Source organism: Mirounga leonina, unplaced genomic scaffold (genome assembly GCF_011800145.1).
Source record: "Mirounga leonina isolate KUSES-001 unplaced genomic scaffold, KU_Mleo_1.0 Mir_447, whole genome shotgun sequence".
Classification (NCBI taxonomy): Eukaryota; Metazoa; Chordata; class Mammalia; order Carnivora; family Phocidae; genus Mirounga; species Mirounga leonina.
The window spans coordinates 14,373,541-14,392,142 of NW_023270757.1; the positions used below are offsets into that span (position 1 = coordinate 14,373,541).

Below are 18,602 nucleotides of genomic sequence, written 5' to 3' on the forward strand. Positions count from 1 at the left end.
CCAAAGGAAATACAACACTAGATGATGCAATTTAATGATTCATTTCAATCTAAAAAGGCCCTATTTGATTCTTCAAATGAAAACTATTCCAATGTCCATAACTAGCCCTAAGTAAAAACAGTTCCAATCACTATGCTGTAAGTGATCCCCAGGACCTGATTTTGAATTTAATTGAAGGCAGGAAAAGCACCCAAACTAGCTTGGCTTATATTCAAATGTGAGAGTTTATATAGCCCAGAAGTAAGATTGCCAGCATCCGTGCCTGTTTCTAGCACAGCTGGGCCACTTCCTTGATGTACGAACTTTGGCAAGTTTCTTAACCTTTCTGTACCTCTGATGTTCATCCATAAGATGGGGATAATAGTACCTGCCTCTAAAGGTTGTCAGGAGGATGAAATGAATACACATAAAAACGTACAAGTGACTAGTGCAAAGCAATATTCAATAAATATTGGCGCTATGTGTGGCTCTGAATCTAGAAGCAGGAAAACTGGTATTAAATCTTTACTCTGACGAAAATATAACAATATACTTTCAGAGACTAGAAAGATGTTTTCTCATATTAAACTTTTTATATTAAAACTTCGATGAAAATATAACAATCATTAAAACTTTGATGAAAATATTAACAATATACTTTCAGAGACTAGAAAGATGTTTTTTCATGGCAGTGAAATAAGTAGCACTGATAATACTAAAACTGAATGCAAGACTGAAGTTGTTATAGATAAAAGAACAGTCACTAAGTACTTATTTTGAAAATTTTTCCAATTTAGTAAAAGTAAAAATGAAATCCAGATTTCATACTATTTCGTATTACCAAAAATCAAGAATAGAGAATTATAGAAAATGTCTGTTTTAAAATATACAATGAAATACTCTGGAAGTGATTAATTCTTAAAAATATGTACTATAAGCCAGACAAATGTAAAAAAGTGAAGCAAGATGAGCTATTTTTCTGGTCATAAAATATTTATTAAGGTATACTTTAGGGAATATAGTGAATATAAAATTTAGGATCACAATATGAAGCAATTTCAGTCCTCTCAAAAGTCAGCCCAGCCCTCAATGCTCTGCAGATGTAAAACCACTGGTGAGACTCACTAAAAGCAGTTTGACTAGTACAGAAGAGGCTTTTCATGAACATTTACAACTAGAGCATCTGAATACCTCTTTTAAGTGCAAAACCACACCACATTACACTAATGCAGCAACAATGCATTCATATTGTTCTCATTAGTCATTAGTAGTCAACTTGCATAAAACACCAGAAAAAAGCACAATGGAGCTCACAAAATGGGCTAAAAAATGAACCTGTCCTTGCAAAACACATTGTAATGGAAGAAGACATTAAAAATGTATTATGCACAATACACAAGCTGCGTTCCAAAGATCTTGAGTGTCATTTCCTCTGTAAAATCAAATTACACAAACCAGGCACAACTAATATTTGGGAGGCAGTGCGTAGCTAAAATTTCATTTAACTAATTACTCAATGATTTAAAAAATCCCCATAAGTCTTTTCTGTCCTGAGGTAGTTGCAAAATAAATCATTAACTTGGATATCAACTAGAGCTGAGGCTTTGACTTTTTACTCATTTAAAACTAGTTGTTACTGACAAGGAACTACCTTTTGATATTTAAAAGACAGTTGAGAAATGGGCCTCTTACTACACACACAAGATAATGGCTATGTAGGAAAGAGGATTAGCTGCTTCAGAACGTGAGAGATATGGTCCACCATTGCGCTTCCACCCTCCCCGCTCCCTCCCCCCAATCATTTTAGATTCTTTATTGTCCAAAAAGCCATCAAGAGCAACACAGTAGAAATAGACAAATCATCGTCCTTTGCTGTAGCCAGGGAAGAAAAGGTCAAGTAGAGTCTGCAGAATCTCATTGGGAATCATGAGATAATTCTGGCCAAGATCATGCCGGCAAGCAGGGCAGGAGAAAACTTGAGCCTTAAAGGAGCGCTGTAAGCAATCCTAAGGCAAAACCAAAAAACAAAAACAAAAACATACCCAATTTCATAACAGTAATAGCATGTAGAAAAGTCAATGACTTATGCTTTTAAACAGGAACTAGAAACTTAGGATGAACAACTGTAAAGGTCTGAATCTGCACTATGAAAACTACTCTACAGACATGGCTTCAGGTTCCACTTCTAGCACATACTGTGAAACTTTAACTTTCGTGTCCTTTAATTTCCTCATCCAATAAAATGAGAGTGTTAGAATTTATGTATAGTTTCCACTAGCCTCATCTTCTAGGTTGCATTTTAATCCTGATCTTTCATGACAGAACACCTAAAAAAAAATTTAGGACTCCCCTACTTAGAACTAAGTTATATGTTTCAACAAATCACTTAAACGTAGAATGTGTCTTCCAGAAATATATAGGTCAGGCACAAACATATGCGAAAGGTTTACTTCCATTTTACAAAAGAAACTAAAGTTCAGAGGTTAGGTCAGGGCACATAACCACTGAGCAGTTGAGCAGGATTCCAACCTCGGTTTGACTAAAACTCAGTTTTTCCCTTTACACCACACTAGTAATACAATATTCAACTCCTCTGGGCATGCTGCCAGACAGAATATGTTTTAGATTCCATTATGTGGATGGAATTCAGTTTGCACTATATGAAACATACATATGCTCTAACATAGAACACAGCAACAACACCTTACTTTCTTCTCCATTTCAACCTCTCCTCAGTAACTCCAAATATGATAGAATACCTCAACTATACATATTTAACTATTACTGTAGAATTGAAACACGCATTACTGCCAAAATGCAATGAAATGTTTCTTAGCTGACAAGGTTCCACAACTGTTCTGTTTCATGGAAAAATGCTTTACATGCTAAAAACATGTCTGGAGGTTAGTGAACCCTCTTGTCCTAAACAAGATAAAATGAGAAAGAAATCTACTTACTTTACAGACATTATGGAGGCAATCTGTTGTCACAGGCTGGTAAACTAGCTCCTGGCAGCAGACACACATAAAAGATTGTTCCAATTTTTTCAGAAAATTCTAGAATGGTACCCAAGGGGAAGAAAAAAGGTTAGTATTTCATAAAATATTAATAAGATTCTAAGTAATTAGGGAAAAAATGTCTTTGTCACTATCACACATTTTGTATTAAAAAAAAGTGATGGTACTAGAAGCAAATATACAAAACGGAGAAACTCCATTCCATTAAGATATACACATTAGTTTTAAATCTTAGAACTGGACTGGAAAATGTGCAAAATCAAAATATATGGCATTAAAAAGTGAACATTCCCCTTAAACCTCACATTCCAGAGATTACTGTTTTTCCCTTTAAAACAATCACGGACATATGTTAACAAACTGGGATTTAAATAAAAACTTGAAAGGGAAAAAAAAAACAATCATGGACAGCTTGTCTCAAAGTCATTACATACAGATCTTTTATCAAAAAAGCTGGGTGGTATTCCAGTATATGAACACATGTTATTTATTCAATCTTTTGCTGTTACGAAACCTCAATTTTTTTTTTTTTTTTTGAAGATTATTTATTTGACAGAGACACAGCAAGAGAGGGAACACAAGCAGGGGGAGTGGGAGAGGGAGAAGCAGGTTTCCTGCCGAGCAGGGAGCCCGATGTGGGGCTCAATCCCAGGACCCTGGGAACACGACCTGAGCCAAAGGCAGATGCTCCACCACTGAGCCACCCAGGTGCCCCCAAACCTCAGTATTTTTTAAGCTATGAAAATAAAAGCACAAATACTCTGTAGTATCTAATACTCTGAAGAATCAACATATTTGGGGCACCTGGGTGGCTCAGTCATTGGGTGGCTGCCTTCAGCTCAGGTAATGATCTCGGGGTCCTGGGATCGAGCCCCACATCGAGCTCCCTGATCTGAGGGAAGCCTGCTTCTCCCTCTCCCACTCCCCCTGCTTGTGTTCCCTCTTACAGTCTGTCAAATAAATAAAAATCTTAAAAAAAAAAAAAAAAAAGAACATATTTATTTTCCTAGGATTATCTTCTGTGGTATTTTGCTTCAATCTAAAAAAATCCCATATTTTCCCGATACCAATGTTTACTCAAATTGGGACTAAATTATAAAAGGTAGAGCCATCTTAGGGCCCCTGGGTGGCACAGTTGGTTAAGCGCTGACTCTTGGTTTCAGGTCATGATCTCAGGGTCTTGAAATCAAGCCCCACATCAGGCTGAGCTCAGCGAGGAGTCTGCTAAAGTTTCTCTCTCCCTCTGCCCCTCCCTGTGCTCTCAGGTACTCTCTCTCTCTCTCAAATAAATAAATAAATGAATCTTAAAAAAAAGGCAGAGCCATCTTAAGCAATGGGTACTCTCATACTCATCAAAAGCCACTACTGGTTCCATTTTACCCAACTGTTTCTTTTAAACTAGAAGGATAAATAGTTTTTTGAACAGTCACAAGGCTAATTCAGTTATTTTGGTAGTACGAGAGTGTATTTTATGTCTTTTTTTTTGGTCAATAAAAAAAGCAGAATGTACAAGAATTTCAGGTAAAAATTAAATCAAAGTTTCCATTTCAAAGTTGTATCTTGAAACTTATTTATGAACATTATAAAAGTCAAGCAAATTATCAACAAGTATTACAAAACACACTGAAAGAATATACCATTTAGGGGAGATACGGAAAGAACTCAAACTTTAATACCAGGTCCCCTTCCCCGTGACAAAGTACTTTGTTAATGACTGATAATTTCCCCGGTATCTCCAAAATAGCTGTAAGATGTACTACAGATATTTTGAGTTCCTACAATGTGCTAGGTACTCATCTGTGTAGAAGTGATAAAAAGGCAGTTTCTACTTTCATAGAACTTTATATTCCTTTAGGAGAGCAGACAAAAAAAAATCTATTTCAGATAGCAATAACTGAGCATGAGTAAAGAGTGGCTGTTTTGGAAAGGGTAGCCAGGGAAGGCTTCTCTGAGGACTAGAATTCTGCAGAGACTTACAGGAATGAGTGAGCCACATGAAGGTGTAGAGAAGAGCATTTTCTAGTCAGAGAGGTAGTACAGGTATAATGGCCTAGAAGCAGCAACAGGTTGAGTGTGTTTAAATAGCACAGAGGTCACTGTAGCTGAAGCAGTTTGGGCCCGAGAGAGTAGCAAGAGGTAAGTACGGATGCCAGATCATGTAGGGCCTTGGGAAGGTATTGGGATAAAAATATACATACATATATATAATATATGCATTTATTTAAAAGTCGCCATTGGCCAACACCTGATTTTTCTGGCTTGATAAATGTATTCCTGGTTTATCTGAACAGAATGGGCGTAAAATTTGCCCATGGCAATACCACATAAACATCCAAAGTAATCACTAGCAGCAAGGTCACAATCATCTCACCCAGGCATGTAGACCCTGCCAATAGTGGATAACCTACTGAATACTACTTTTGTCTTTTTTTTTGGTGGTGGTTTGAGAACTGTTAACTGGTGACTATTTTGTATAAAAGTTACATTGAAAGAAGAGGTGACAAGTGTACTTGATTTGTATACATTTGCCAAGTCTCACAGGATACAATAACTTCAGTAATTTTTTAAAAATTGATAAACAGGATATACATATTAAAAGTCTCACAGTGAAGCCCAATACACATTTCCATCCAATCAACGGATATTCAAAGAACTTCCATGTACACTTAAGTGGCTTTTTCCTTCACCTATACCTACTACTTTGTCTCCTGCCCACCCCGGAGCTAGAACTCACTTGAGTTATCCCTAACCAGCTGTATCCTCTCACCAGAGAATAATTAGACTATTATCAACAACTGTGCTGTATCTTGCTTTCTCTAAGTGAAAATGACCTACCAGAATCAGACTCTCATTTTGGCTGGGTCTCCTGGCTAAAAAGCAAGTAACACTTCATATACAACTAAATCACTTTCCTTCTGTCCTCCAAACATGTAAGCCTCATTTTACCAAGAATGACCCAATATTTCACATTTATAAGCAAAGAAAATGATGACTCCAATATAAATCTAAAAGAGTATTTGAGGGGCGCCTGGGTGACTTAGTCAGTTAAGCATCTGACTCTTGACTTTGGCTCAGGTCATGATCTCAGGGTGGTGAGATTAAGCCCCTCGTCATGCTCCCCTCACTGCATGTGGTGCCTGCTTAAGATTCTGTCTCTCTGTCTCCCCCTCACACCCATGGCACTCTCTCAAAAAAAAAAAAAAAAAGTATGTGATAAATCTCACCCATTTCTTTAAAGTTTAAAAATTAGGGGCACCTGGGATATGGGGCAGAGCAAGATGGCAGAGGAGTAGGAGACCTGGAATTTATCTGGTTCCAGGAACTCAGCTGGATAGGGATCAAACCATTCTGAACACCTACAAACTGAACAGGAGATCGAAGAAAAGAATAGCAACAACTCTCTGAACAGAAAAGCGACCACTTTCTGGAAGGTAGGAGGTGCGGAGAAGTGAATCTGAGGCGATAGTCGGGAAGACAGACAGCGGGGGAGGGGGCCTCTGTTGGCCGCTTCTGGCAAGTGATAGAGCTGCGGAGCACAAAATCGGAACTTTTAGGAGTCAGCTCCACTGAGGGACGTCGCTCCAGTGGCTAAGCGGGGGATGGAACCCTCTCTAGGACAGTGTGGTCTCAGGACCCTCGGGGTCACAGAAAGACCAGGGGTGCCTGAGTGCGGCAGAGCTCCCAGGTATCTGGGAAACTCTTTTTTCCAGGTAGCGGGGAAGCCGGCTGCAGAGACGGAGCAGAGGAGTGGGCCGTCAGCTCAGGGTTACCATAAACCATGATCCGCGGCACAGTCGGGCCACTGCTCTTCCAGCAGGGACTGAACAAGCGGCAGATCTGGGGAGACTCCCTTTCCTACCCGGGGAGGAGTGGAGTGGGAGTGCACTGCAGGGATCTGCTGGGTTTGGAGACTCCACACGGGGTCGTGTGCCAGAGATAGAAATGCTCATTCACAGGCCAGGTGAGCATGGAGTGCGGCCTGAGACCAGGGAGACGGGAGTGACTGACTGCTTTTCTCTGGGGGCTCACTGAGGAGCGGGGCCCCGAGTTCTCGGCTCCTCCGGGGCGGAGACTAGGAGGCTGCCATTTTCACTCTCGTCCTCCAAAGCTGTACGGAAAGCTTGCACAGAACAAAAGCTCCGGAGAGCAAACCCAAGCAGATTACTTAGCCCGGACAGGCAAGGGCGGGGCAATTCCGCCTCTGGCAAAGACATCTGGGAACCACGGCAACAGGCCCCTCCCCCAGAAGATCAGCAAGAACAACCAGCCAAGTTTACGGTGAGAACAGCAGATGAGAACAGCAGAACTCCAGAGCTAGGGGAATACTGCACATAGATCATGGCTTTTTTACCATGATTCTTTAGTCTTTCAAAGTTAATTTTTTTTGAATTTTTCTTTTTCCCTTCAACCAACATCTTATCAATCCCTTTTTTAAAAAACAGTTTTCTTTTTCATTTTTAGAGTCATATTCTATCCCTTCATAGTAGTTATCCTTATTTTTGGCATATATATATATAAGTTGTTCTCTCTTTAAAATTTTGAGATAGTTTCTTCTAACAAATCAAAATATACTCTAAATCTCTAGTGTATGGCTTTGTTCTAGTCTCCTGCCTGATCACATTCTTTCCCTTTTTTTTAAATTCTTTTTTTCAAACAACTTATCAATTCCTTTTATAAAATCTTTTATAATTTTCATCTTTACAGTCATATTCCATCCCTTCATCGTATTAACCCTCATTTTTGTACTTATGTTTTTCCTTCTTTAAAAATTTGGGAGGCACTTTCTTGTAACAGACCAAAATACACCCAAAATCTAGTGTGGGACACTGATCTATGCACCAGCCTGATCATATTTGATTATATTGGTTTTTTTTTTTGCTTTGTTCTGTTTTTGTTTTTTTCTTTTTCTTTTTTCTTTCTTTCCCTTTCTTTTCCTCTGGCTTCAGGTCTTTTATCATTTGTTTAGAGTATATTTTCTGGGGACGTTGTTACCCTGTTAGCATTTTGTTCTCTCATTCATCTCTTCTCCTCTGGACAAAACGACAAGACGGAAAAAAATCACCTCAACAAAAAGAACAAGAGGCAGTACCGACTGCCAGGGACCTACTCAAGGCGGACATTAGTACGATGTCGGAACTAGAGTTCAGAATGATGATTTTAAACATACTAGCTGGGCTTGAAAAAAGCATGGAAGTTATTAGAGAAACCCTTTCTGGAGAAGTAAAGGAACTAAAATCTAACCAAGTCGAAATCAAAAAGGCTATTAATGAGGTGCAATCAAATATGGGGGCGCTAACTGCTAGGATAAATGAGGCAGAAGAGAGAATCAGTGATATAGAAGACCAAATGATGGAAAATAAAGCAGCTGAGAAAAAAAGAGATAAAACAACTACTGGATCACGAGGGCAGAATTCCACATATAAGTGATACCATAAGACAAAACAACATTAGAATAATTGGGATCCCAGAAAAAGAAAGAGAGAGAGGGGCTGAAGGTATATTGGAGCAAATTACAGCAGAGAACTTCCCTATTTTGGGGAAGGAAACAGGCATCAAAATCCAGGAAGCACAGAGAACCCCTCTCAAAATCAATAAAAATAGGTCAACACCCCGACATCTAATAGTAAAACTTATGAATCTCAGAGACAAAGAGAAAATCCTGAAAGCAGCTCAGAAGAAGAGATATGTAACCTACAATGGTAGAAACATTAGACTGGCCACAGACCTATCCACAGAGACCTGGCAGGCCAGAAAGGACTGGCAGAATATATTCAGAGCACTACATGAGAAAAATATGCAGCCAAGAATACTATATCCAGCTAGGCTGTTGCTGAAAATAGAAGGAGAGATAAAAAGCTTCCAGGACAAACAAAAACTAAAGGAATTTGTAAACACGAAACCAACCCTACAAGAAATCTTGAAAGGGGTCCTCTAAGCCAAGAGAGAGCCTAAAAGCAACACAGACCAGAAAGGAACACAGACAATATACAGTAACTGTCACCTTACAGGCAATACAACGGCACTAAATTCCTATCTTTCAATAGTTACCCTGAATGTAAATGGGCTAAATGCCCCAATCAAAAGACAAAGGCTATCAGATTGGATTAAAAAACAAAACCCATCAATATCCTGTCTGCAAGAGACTCATTTTAGACCCAAAGACACCCCCAGATTGAAAGTGAAGGGGTGGAAAACCATTTACCACGCTAAAGGACACCAAAAGAAAGCTGGGGTGGCAATCCTTATATCAGACAAATTAGATTTTAAACCAAAGACTGTAATAAGAGATGAGGAAGGACACTATATCCTACTTAAAGGGTTTATCCAACAAGAAGATCTAACAGTTGTAAATATCCATGCCCCTAACATGGGAACAGCCAATTATATAAGGCAATTAATAACAAAAGCAAAGAAACACATTGACAACAATAAAATATTAGTGCAGGACTTCAACACGCCCCTCACTGAAATGGACAGATCATCTAAGCAAAAGATCAACAAGGAAATAAAGACTTTAAATGACACACTGGACCAAATGGACTTCACAGACATATTCAGAACATTCCATCCCAAAGCAACGGAATACACATTCTTCTCTAGTGCCCATGGAACATTCTCCAGAATCGATCACATCCTAGGTCATAAATTATGTCTCAACCGGTACCAAAAGATCGGGATCATTCCCTGCCTATTTTCAGACCACAATGCTTTGAAACTAGAACTCAATCACAAGAGGAAAGTCGGAAAGAACTCAAATACATGGAGGCTAAAGAGCATCTAACTAAAGTATGAATGGGTCAACCAGGAAATTAAAGAAGAATTAAAAAAATTCATGGAAACCAATGAAAATGAAAACACAACTGTTCAAAATCTGTGGGATGAAGCAAAGGCTGTCCTAAGAGGGAAGTACAAAGCAATACAGGCCTTTCTCAAGTAACAAGAAAGATCTCAAATACACAACCTAACCCTACACCTGAAGGAGCTGGAGAAAGAACAGCAAATAAAGCCTAAACCCAGCAGGAGAAGAGAAATAATAAAGATCAGAGCAGAAATCAATAAAATAGAAACCAAAAGAACAGTAGAACAGATCAACGAGACTAGGAGCTGGTTCTTTGAAAGAATTAACAAGACTGATAAACCCCTGGCCAGACTTCTCAAAAAGAAAAGAGAAATGTCTCAAATAAACAAAATCATGAATGAAAGAGGAGAGATCACAACCAACACCAAAGAAATACAAACAATGATAAGAACATATTATGAGCAACTCTATGCAAGCAAATTAAACAATCTGGAAGAAATGGGTGCATTCCTAGAGATGTATCACCTACCAAAACTGAACCAGGAAGAAATAGAAAACCTGAACAGACCTATAACCACTAAGGAAATTGAAGCAGTCATCAAAAATCTCCCAACAAACAAAAGCCCAGGGCCAGATGGCTTCCCAGGGGAACTCTACCAAACATTTCAAAAAGAATGAATACCTGTTCTTCTGAAACTGTTCCAAAAAATAGAAATGGAAGGAAAACTTCCAAACTCGTTTTACAAGGCCACCATTACCTTGATCCTCAAACCAGACAAAGACCCCATCAAAAAGGAGAATTACAGACCAATATCCTTGATGAACATGGATGCAAAAATTCTCCCCAAAATACTAGCCAATAGGATCCAACAGTACATTAAAAGGATTATTCACCACGACCAAGTGGGATTTATCCCTGGGTTGCAAGGTTGGTTCAACATCCGCAAATCAATCAATGTGATACAATACATTAACTAAAGAAAGAACAAGAATCATATGATCCTCTCCATAGATGCAGAAAAAGCATTTGACAAAGTACAGCAACCTTTCTTGATCAAAACTCTTCAGAGTATAGGCATAGAGGGTACATACCTCAATATCATAAAAGCCATCTATGAAAAACCTACAGCGAATATCATTCTCAATGGGGAAAAACTGAGAGCTCTCCCCCTAAGGTCAGGAACACGGCAGGGATGTCCACTCTCACCACTGCTATTCAACATGGTATTAGAAGTCCTAGCCACAGCAATCAGACAACAAAAAGAAATCAAAGGCATCCAAATCGGCAAAGAAGTCCAACTCTCACTCTTTGCAGAATATGATACTTTATGTGGAAAACGCAAAAGACTCCACCCCATTTGCAACGACGTGGATGGAACTGGAGGATATTATGTTCAGCGAAATAAGTCAAAGAGAGATAAATCTATGCTAGAACTCCTACAGGAATTCAGTAAAGTGGCAGGATATAAAATCAATGCACAGAAGTCAGTGGCATTCCTATACACCAACAACAAGACAGAAGAAAGAGAAATTAAGGAGTCGATCCCATTTACAATTGCACCCAAAACCATAAGATACCTAGGAATAAATCTAACCAAAGAGGCAAAGGATCTGTACTCAGAAAACTATAAAATACTCATGAAAGAAACTGAGGATGACCCAGAGAAATGGAAAAACGTTCCATGCTCATGGATTGGAAGAACAAATATTGTGAAGATGTCAATGCTACCTAGAGCAATCTACACATTCAATGCAATCCCCATCAAAATACCATCCACTTTTTTCAAAGAAATGGAACAAATAATCCTTAAATTTGTATGGAACCAGAAAAGACCCCGCATAGCCAGAGCAATGTTGAAAAAAGAAAAGCAAGGCTGGTGGCATCACAATTCCGGACTTCCAGCTCTATTACAAAGCTGTCATCATCAAGACAGTATGGTACTGGCACAAAAACAGACACATCGATCAATGGAACAGAATAGAGAGCCCAGAAATGGACCCTCAACTCTATGGTCAACTCATCTTTGACAAAGCAGGAAAGAATGTCCAATGGAACAAAGACAGTCTCTTCAACAAATGGTGTTGGGAAAATTGGACAGCCACAATTGTAAGAATGAAACTGGACCATTTCCTTACACCACACACAAAAATAGACTCCAAATGGTTGAAAGACCTCAATGTGAGACAGGAGTCCATCCAAATCCTAAAGGCGAACACAGGCAGCAACCTCTTCGACCTCAGCTGAAGCAACTTCTTCCTAGAAACATCGCCAAAGGCAAGGGAAGCAAGGGCAAAAATGAACTACTGGGACTTCATCAAGATAAAAAGCTTTTGCAAAGCAAAGGAAACAGTCAACAAAACCAAAAAACAACCGACAGAATGGGAGAAGATATTTGCAAATGACATATCAGATAAAGGGCTAGTATCCAAAATCTATAAAGAACTCATCAAACTCAACACCTAAAGAACAAAGACTCCAATCAAGAAATGGGCAGAAGACATGAAGAGACATTTTTCCAAAGAAGACATCCAAATGGCCAACAGACACATGAAAAAGTGCTCAACATCACTCGGCATCAGGGAAATCCAAATCAAAACCTCAATGAGATACCACCTCACACCAGTCAGAATAGCTAAAATTAACCAGTCAGGAAACGACAGATGTTGGCGGGGATGCGGAGAAAGGGGAACCCTCCTACACTGTTGGTGGGAATGCAAGCTGGTGCAGCCACTCTGGAAAACAGTATGGAGGTTCCTCAAAAAGTTGAAAATAGAGCTACCATATGATCCAGCAATTGCACTACTGGGTATTTACCCCAAAGATACAAAAGTAGGGATCCGAAGGGGTACGTGCACCCCGATGCTTATAGCAGCAATGTCCACAATAGCCAAACTGTGGAAAGAGCCAAGATGTCCATCGACAGATGAATGGATAAAGAAGATGTGGTATATATACACAATGGAATATTATGCAGCCATCAAAAGGAATGAGATCTTGCCATTTGCAACGACGTGGATGGAACTGGAGGATATTATGTTCAGCGAAATAAGTCAAAGAGAGAAAGACATGTATCATATGACCTCACTGATATGAGGAATTCTTAATCGCAAGAAACAAACTGAGGGTTGCTGGAGTGGGGGGTGGGGTGGGAGGGATGGGGTGACTGGGTGATAGACACTGGGGAGGGTATGTGCTCTGGTAAGCACTGTGAATTGTGCAAGACTTTTGAATCTCAGATCTGTACCTCTGAAACAAATAATGCAATATATGTTAAAAAAAAAAAAAAGAAGAAGGCGGCAGCAGGAGGGGAAGAATGAAGGGGGGGAAATCAGAGGGGTAGACGAACCACGTGAGACGATGGACGCTGAAAAACAAACTGAGGGTTCTAGAGGGGAGGGGGGTGGGAGGATGGATTAGCCTGGTGGTGGGTATTGAGGAGGGCACATTCTGCATGGAGCACTGGGTGTTATGCACAAACAATGAATCATGGAACACTACATCTAAAACTAATGATGTAATGTATGGGGATTAACATAAGAATAAAAAAAAAAAAAGACAGTCTCTTCAACAAATGATGTTGGGAAAATTGGACAGCCACATGCAGAAGAATGAAAGTGGACCATATTCTTACACCATACACAAAAATAGACTCCAAATGGTTCAAAGACCTCAATCTGAGACAGGAGTCCATCAACATCCTAAAGGAGAACACAGGCAGCCACCTCTTCGAACTCAGCCGCAGCAACTTCTTCCTAGAAACATTGCCAAAGGCAACGGAAGCAAGGGCAAAAATGAACTATTGGGACCTCATCAAGACATAAAGCTTTTGTACAAAAAAGAAACAGCAACAAAACCAAAAGACAACTGACAGAATGGGAGAAGATATTTGCAAATGACATATCAGATAAAGGGCTAGTATCCAAAATCTATAAAGAACTTATCAAACTCAACACCCAAAGAACAAAGAATCCAATCAAGAAATGGGCAGAAGACATGAACAGACATTTTTCCAAAGAAGACATCCAAACGGCCAACAGACACATGAAAAAGTGCTCAACATAGCTCAGCACCGGGGAAATCCAAATCAAAAGCTCAATGAGATATCACCTCACACCAGTCAGAATGGCTATAATTAGCAATCAGGAAAGGACAGATGTTGGCGGGGATGCAGAGAAAGGGGAACACTCCTACCCTGTTGGTGGGAATGTAAGCTGGTGCAGCCACTCTGGAAAACGGTATGGAGGTTCCTCAGAAAGTTGAAAATAGAGCTACCATATGATCCAGCAATTACACTACTGGGTATTACCGTAAAGATACAAATGTAGGGATCTGAAGGGGTACAGGCACCCTGATGTTTACAGATACAATGTCCACAATAGCCAAACAGTGGAAAGAGCCAAGATGTCCCTCTTGTGGTATATATATATAATGGAATATTATGCAGCCATCAAAAGGAATGAGATCTTGCCATTTGCAACGACGTGGATGGAACTGCAGGGTATTATGCTAAGCGAAATAAGTCAAACAGAGAAAGACATGTGTCATATGACCTCACTGATATGAGGAATTCTTAAATCAGGAAACAAACTGAGGGTTGCTGGTGTGGTGGGGGGTGGGAGGGATGGGGTGGCTGGCTGATAGACATTGGGGAGGGTAGGTGCTATGGTGAGTGTTGTGAATTGTGCAAGACTGTTGAATCACAGATCTGTATCTGAAGCAAATAATACATTATATGTTAAAAAAAAAAAGAAAGAAGAAGAAGATAGCAGGAGGGGAAGAATGAAGGGGGGAAATCGGAGGGGGAGATGAACCATGAGAGACTATGGACTCTGAAAAAGAAACTGAGGGTTCTAGAGGGGAGGGGGGTGGGAGGATGGGTTAGCCTGGTAATGGGTATTAAAGAGGGCACGTTCTGCATGGAGCACTGGGTGTTATATGCAAACAATGAATCATGGAACACTACATCAAAAACTAATGATGTAATGTATGGTGATTAACTTAAAAAAATGGAAAAAAAAAATTGGGGGCACCTGGCTTCCTCAGTCTGTAGAGCATGAGCCTCTTGATCCTGGTGGTGTGAGTTTGAGCCCTACGTTGGGGGTAGAGATTACTCAAAAATAAAGAAATAAAATAAAAAATAAATAAATAAAATAAAATGAATAAATAGGGAAGCCTGGGTGCCTCTGGCTGAATCGGTAGAGCATGTGACTCTTGACCTGGGGGTTCTGAGTTTGAGTCCCATATTGGGAGTAGAGATTACTTAAAAATAAAATGTTAAAAAAAAAAAAAAAATATATATATATATATATATATATAAATACATATACATAAATGACTATAAATAGATAAATGGATGTTAAAAATTGTACCAGGGAACATTCTTCCTTAATATGATGACTATTTCTCAATAAAAAGCAACACAAAAACTGAGAGTTCTCTCTAAATTTAGACAGAAAGGTAAGTAACCCCATTTCAGACACATGAGAAGTTCTGGCTAATGAATGTACAGAAATAAAGGGAACACTGGAAAGAAGAAATTATTAGACGATGACACGATAAAAATTCAAGCTCACCCACAATAGTTGCACGGAGGAAAAAACCCAGAAAAATAACTATATCACACCTAATAAGGGGTTACTATCTAATAAAATGGAATATTCTAATTTTAAGCAAAATTAAAGAAATAAAAGCAAGTGAACAAAGAAAGAATAGACAATTCATATTTGAAAATTCCAGCTTCTGGAATTTGATAAGAAAGCTTCATTTGCAAAATACAGTGTAACACAAAATCAACACATCAGTTGTAATTCCTTTTCACTTTAAAATGTTATGATTACCAAAAAATGGGGAAAAAATCTAAAACATATAAAGTATTTAAATAAATTAACAGTTTGTGTTTTTTTTTAACCACTAGGTTAAACATGTGCTGAATTGCTTAAGATTTACACCATCAGAATAACTTTGAACTACAGCAAAAAATTTCCCGATGAGTTTTAAATTGTGTTATACAAACCAAAAATTCTTCCCATGAACAGTGCCTTCATCATGCCTTCAACATAAATGAATAAGTTCAGGCACATAGAGGTCAAAACCAACAACTAAGAGGCCTAAAATCAATTTAAAAGCATTTAAGTATTACTTCAGATTATTTCTGAAAGGTAGTGGCTACTGGATGAGAGAATTACATAAAAACATCAAGTTTTGACTGACTTGCAAAGAGTATTATTTTTCACTACTTGTTAATATTAGAACATTATTATTAAAAAAACCTTTACATACTGGACCTTCCACAAGAGATGCAAGCACTTCATCCCATAGCTTCTGGTTTTGGTGATCTTCTCTAATTAGATGTTGTTGTTGAGGGGTTAGTTGGAAAGCCTCAACTGCTTCTGCTGAATCTGGTGTTTTTAACACTTTGGAGGCACTTGGACAACCATCTAGATTTATTTAAAAATACATAAGCAGACTTCTGAGTGATTCCAAACAGAACTATGAGATCAAAGAGTTAACTGGCACCATTAACGTTTAGCACGAAGATAACCTGCATTAAGCAGCACCTGACTTCCCTTGGAGTTTAGAATACTACATTTGCTGTTGTTTTGGCTCCAGCACTACTAAAATACACAAAAAGTCTCACGCCTTTCCACCACTCCCAAATATTGCTTTTCTTATGAGTTTCTCAATTCATTCTCTTAATATTTTTCTTTATGAGTAACTACATTTTTAGGACTTATGCCTATAATCATTACCTACCATCTGTAGTCGGCCTTTTTGAGGCTCCGCTGGCCTGCTTCTTTGACTGTCCTTTAGTCTTCTTCCCTTCCTTATCTGAAGGGTAACCTACTGGATACTGATAGGGGAAAAAGTACAATATAGATTTAAGCTTCGCAAAGAAGTGGTGGGGGGAGGGTTGGTCTAGATGCTGCTGAGAAATTTAAAAAGGGGAGGGGTGAAGAGTATATTTTCCTAAACTGAGAGACTTTATATAAAGGAAACAGACATTTAAAGGACAGAAGACTATTAAAATCCCCAATTCAGTGTAAAACCATGTAGTTATGACTGTTAAGATATTTCATTTTATAAAATAATAATCTTAGTTCCAGATCTAAAAGAGGAAAGACAAGTTTTCAGGAGATTTGACTAGGTGGCTTAAGAAGTTTAAGGAAGAGAAGAATCTAGATATGAAGTAAGTGAAGATCAACCACAGAGTACAGTACAGTACTCATACAGATGGTATTACACTCAATTGTGGAGCCAATCTTTAAAAAACAAAACAAAACAACTCCTACCCCCCCAACATTAAGGGCTAAATTTCTTATCTACCAAAATAGGGGGGATGGGGCTTTTAGAAGACCTAAAGCCACTAAATTACTAATTCTTTATCAGCTAAAGGTTCGAGTTTAAGGAATAAAGTCTACCTATTTGTGTTTTACTGGCTACCCTTTTCTGGGGGACATGCTTTATTGATTAACACTGATACTTAAAACTCAACATGTTTTAGGCCCCATCAATGATATTATTAACTTATCATAGTAGATGGGCTTACATGCTTCTGCTTACAGTTTCAAATCTAACCTATCTAGAACACTGCTCTGCTGAACAATGAATCTGAAAAAATCTTTTAAAAATGGATTTAACAAGTTATTTTTTTATATTGTTATAAAAAGAATTATTTTGGCAGTTATTTTAGCAGCCGATGGGTCTCATTTAATTAATGAAACAATTAATTCTACGAGTTTAAAAAGAAAACAAAAACAGACACAGACTTGCACTAGAAAACACACACTCACCTGCCTGGGTGGTCAGACACTTGCCCATAGTTCAGCCCCTACACATGCAGTGTGGGCAGAGCCAGGGGAAATGAAACGCTGGTAGTCTTTACAGGAAGCACAACAATGGGGAATGATGGGAGGATGAACTTAAACCATGCTCTGAAGTCAGTGTCAGGGACAAAGTCTAGGGTGCATAGGCAGTGGACAGGGAATGTAGCCATACCATCCATTATGCACACAAAACCAACAAAGTCTTAAATGGGTTAACAGCTGAACATGGGCAAAGGGGAAAAAAAAAAGGCAAAGCACTAAAGGTGGTGACAGGACAGGGAAGCAGCTTTGAGGGGGAAGAGAAAAAAGGGGTGAGGAAAAGTGAGAAGGGTAGGAAGCAGACCACTCTTACAAGCCACCTCCCCCTTCCCCTACCAGAGACACACCCCCTGTGCCCTCTAGGATAAACTTCCCTTCTTAAGGCCTCCTTTATGTAAATTTTATGTATCCCTCTCCCTCATTCTTCAAGTCATTTCCAAATTGAATTGAAATATCTTACTTTTCATTGAAGGCCTGGCTTTTCCCAAGCACAATTCTTGGTCTTAGGGCAGTCTGACACCTAGAATGCCACCTTTTTACTTGTTTTCCTTCTGTATACTTGCATGGTTTCATTCCTCACCCCTTAAAAGTCCACTGATCAATTGCCATGAGTTGTATCCAGTGTTAAGGCACAAAGATACTACAGAGGTGCACATTTTTATGAACATACAAGTAGCCTAGACAAATGTAATCTAACCTGTAAACGTAGACATAGTCTTCTTGACCGTTCTATTCCTTCTGAGGTCCAAGGAGCAGGTTCAACATCATCTCTTCTTAAAAGGTAGCGCCAAACCAAGAATCCATGGCTTGATGAAATTTCTGGCCAGTATTTCACCACCTAAATCACAGTATTTTGTAGTAGTTTGAGATTTAATATTTAGACTTATTCATAATATATTACAAGTTTAAGTATACTTGACTGAACTAAATGCAACTTCAAAAGA

The 18,602-nt window shown here is 38.9% G+C and overlaps 1 protein-coding gene across 3 annotated transcripts in view; it reads right to left on the bottom strand.

The window, feature by feature from the left end:
• Positions 1-951: 951 nt before the first annotated feature.
• UHRF2 (ubiquitin like with PHD and ring finger domains 2) overlaps positions 952-18,602 on the bottom strand; it is a 94,533-nt gene continuing 76,882 nt past the window's right edge. The window contains exons 12-16 of one of the 3 annotated variants that reach the window (XM_034988012.1): positions 18,356-18,496; positions 16,550-16,646; positions 16,081-16,233; positions 2,937-3,035; positions 952-1,985 (exon numbers count right to left, since the gene is read on the bottom strand). In XM_034988012.1, the coding sequence (XP_034843903.1) occupies positions 2,947-3,035; positions 16,081-16,233; positions 16,550-16,646; positions 18,356-18,496 (480 nt within the window). In that variant the 3' untranslated portion in view covers positions 952-1,985; positions 2,937-2,946. Of the gene's footprint in view, positions 1,986-2,936; positions 3,036-16,075; positions 16,234-16,549; positions 16,647-18,355; positions 18,497-18,602 lie in introns of all 3 variants that reach the window. The other 2 variants (XM_034988011.1, XM_034988013.1) reach the window with 2 other exon arrangements.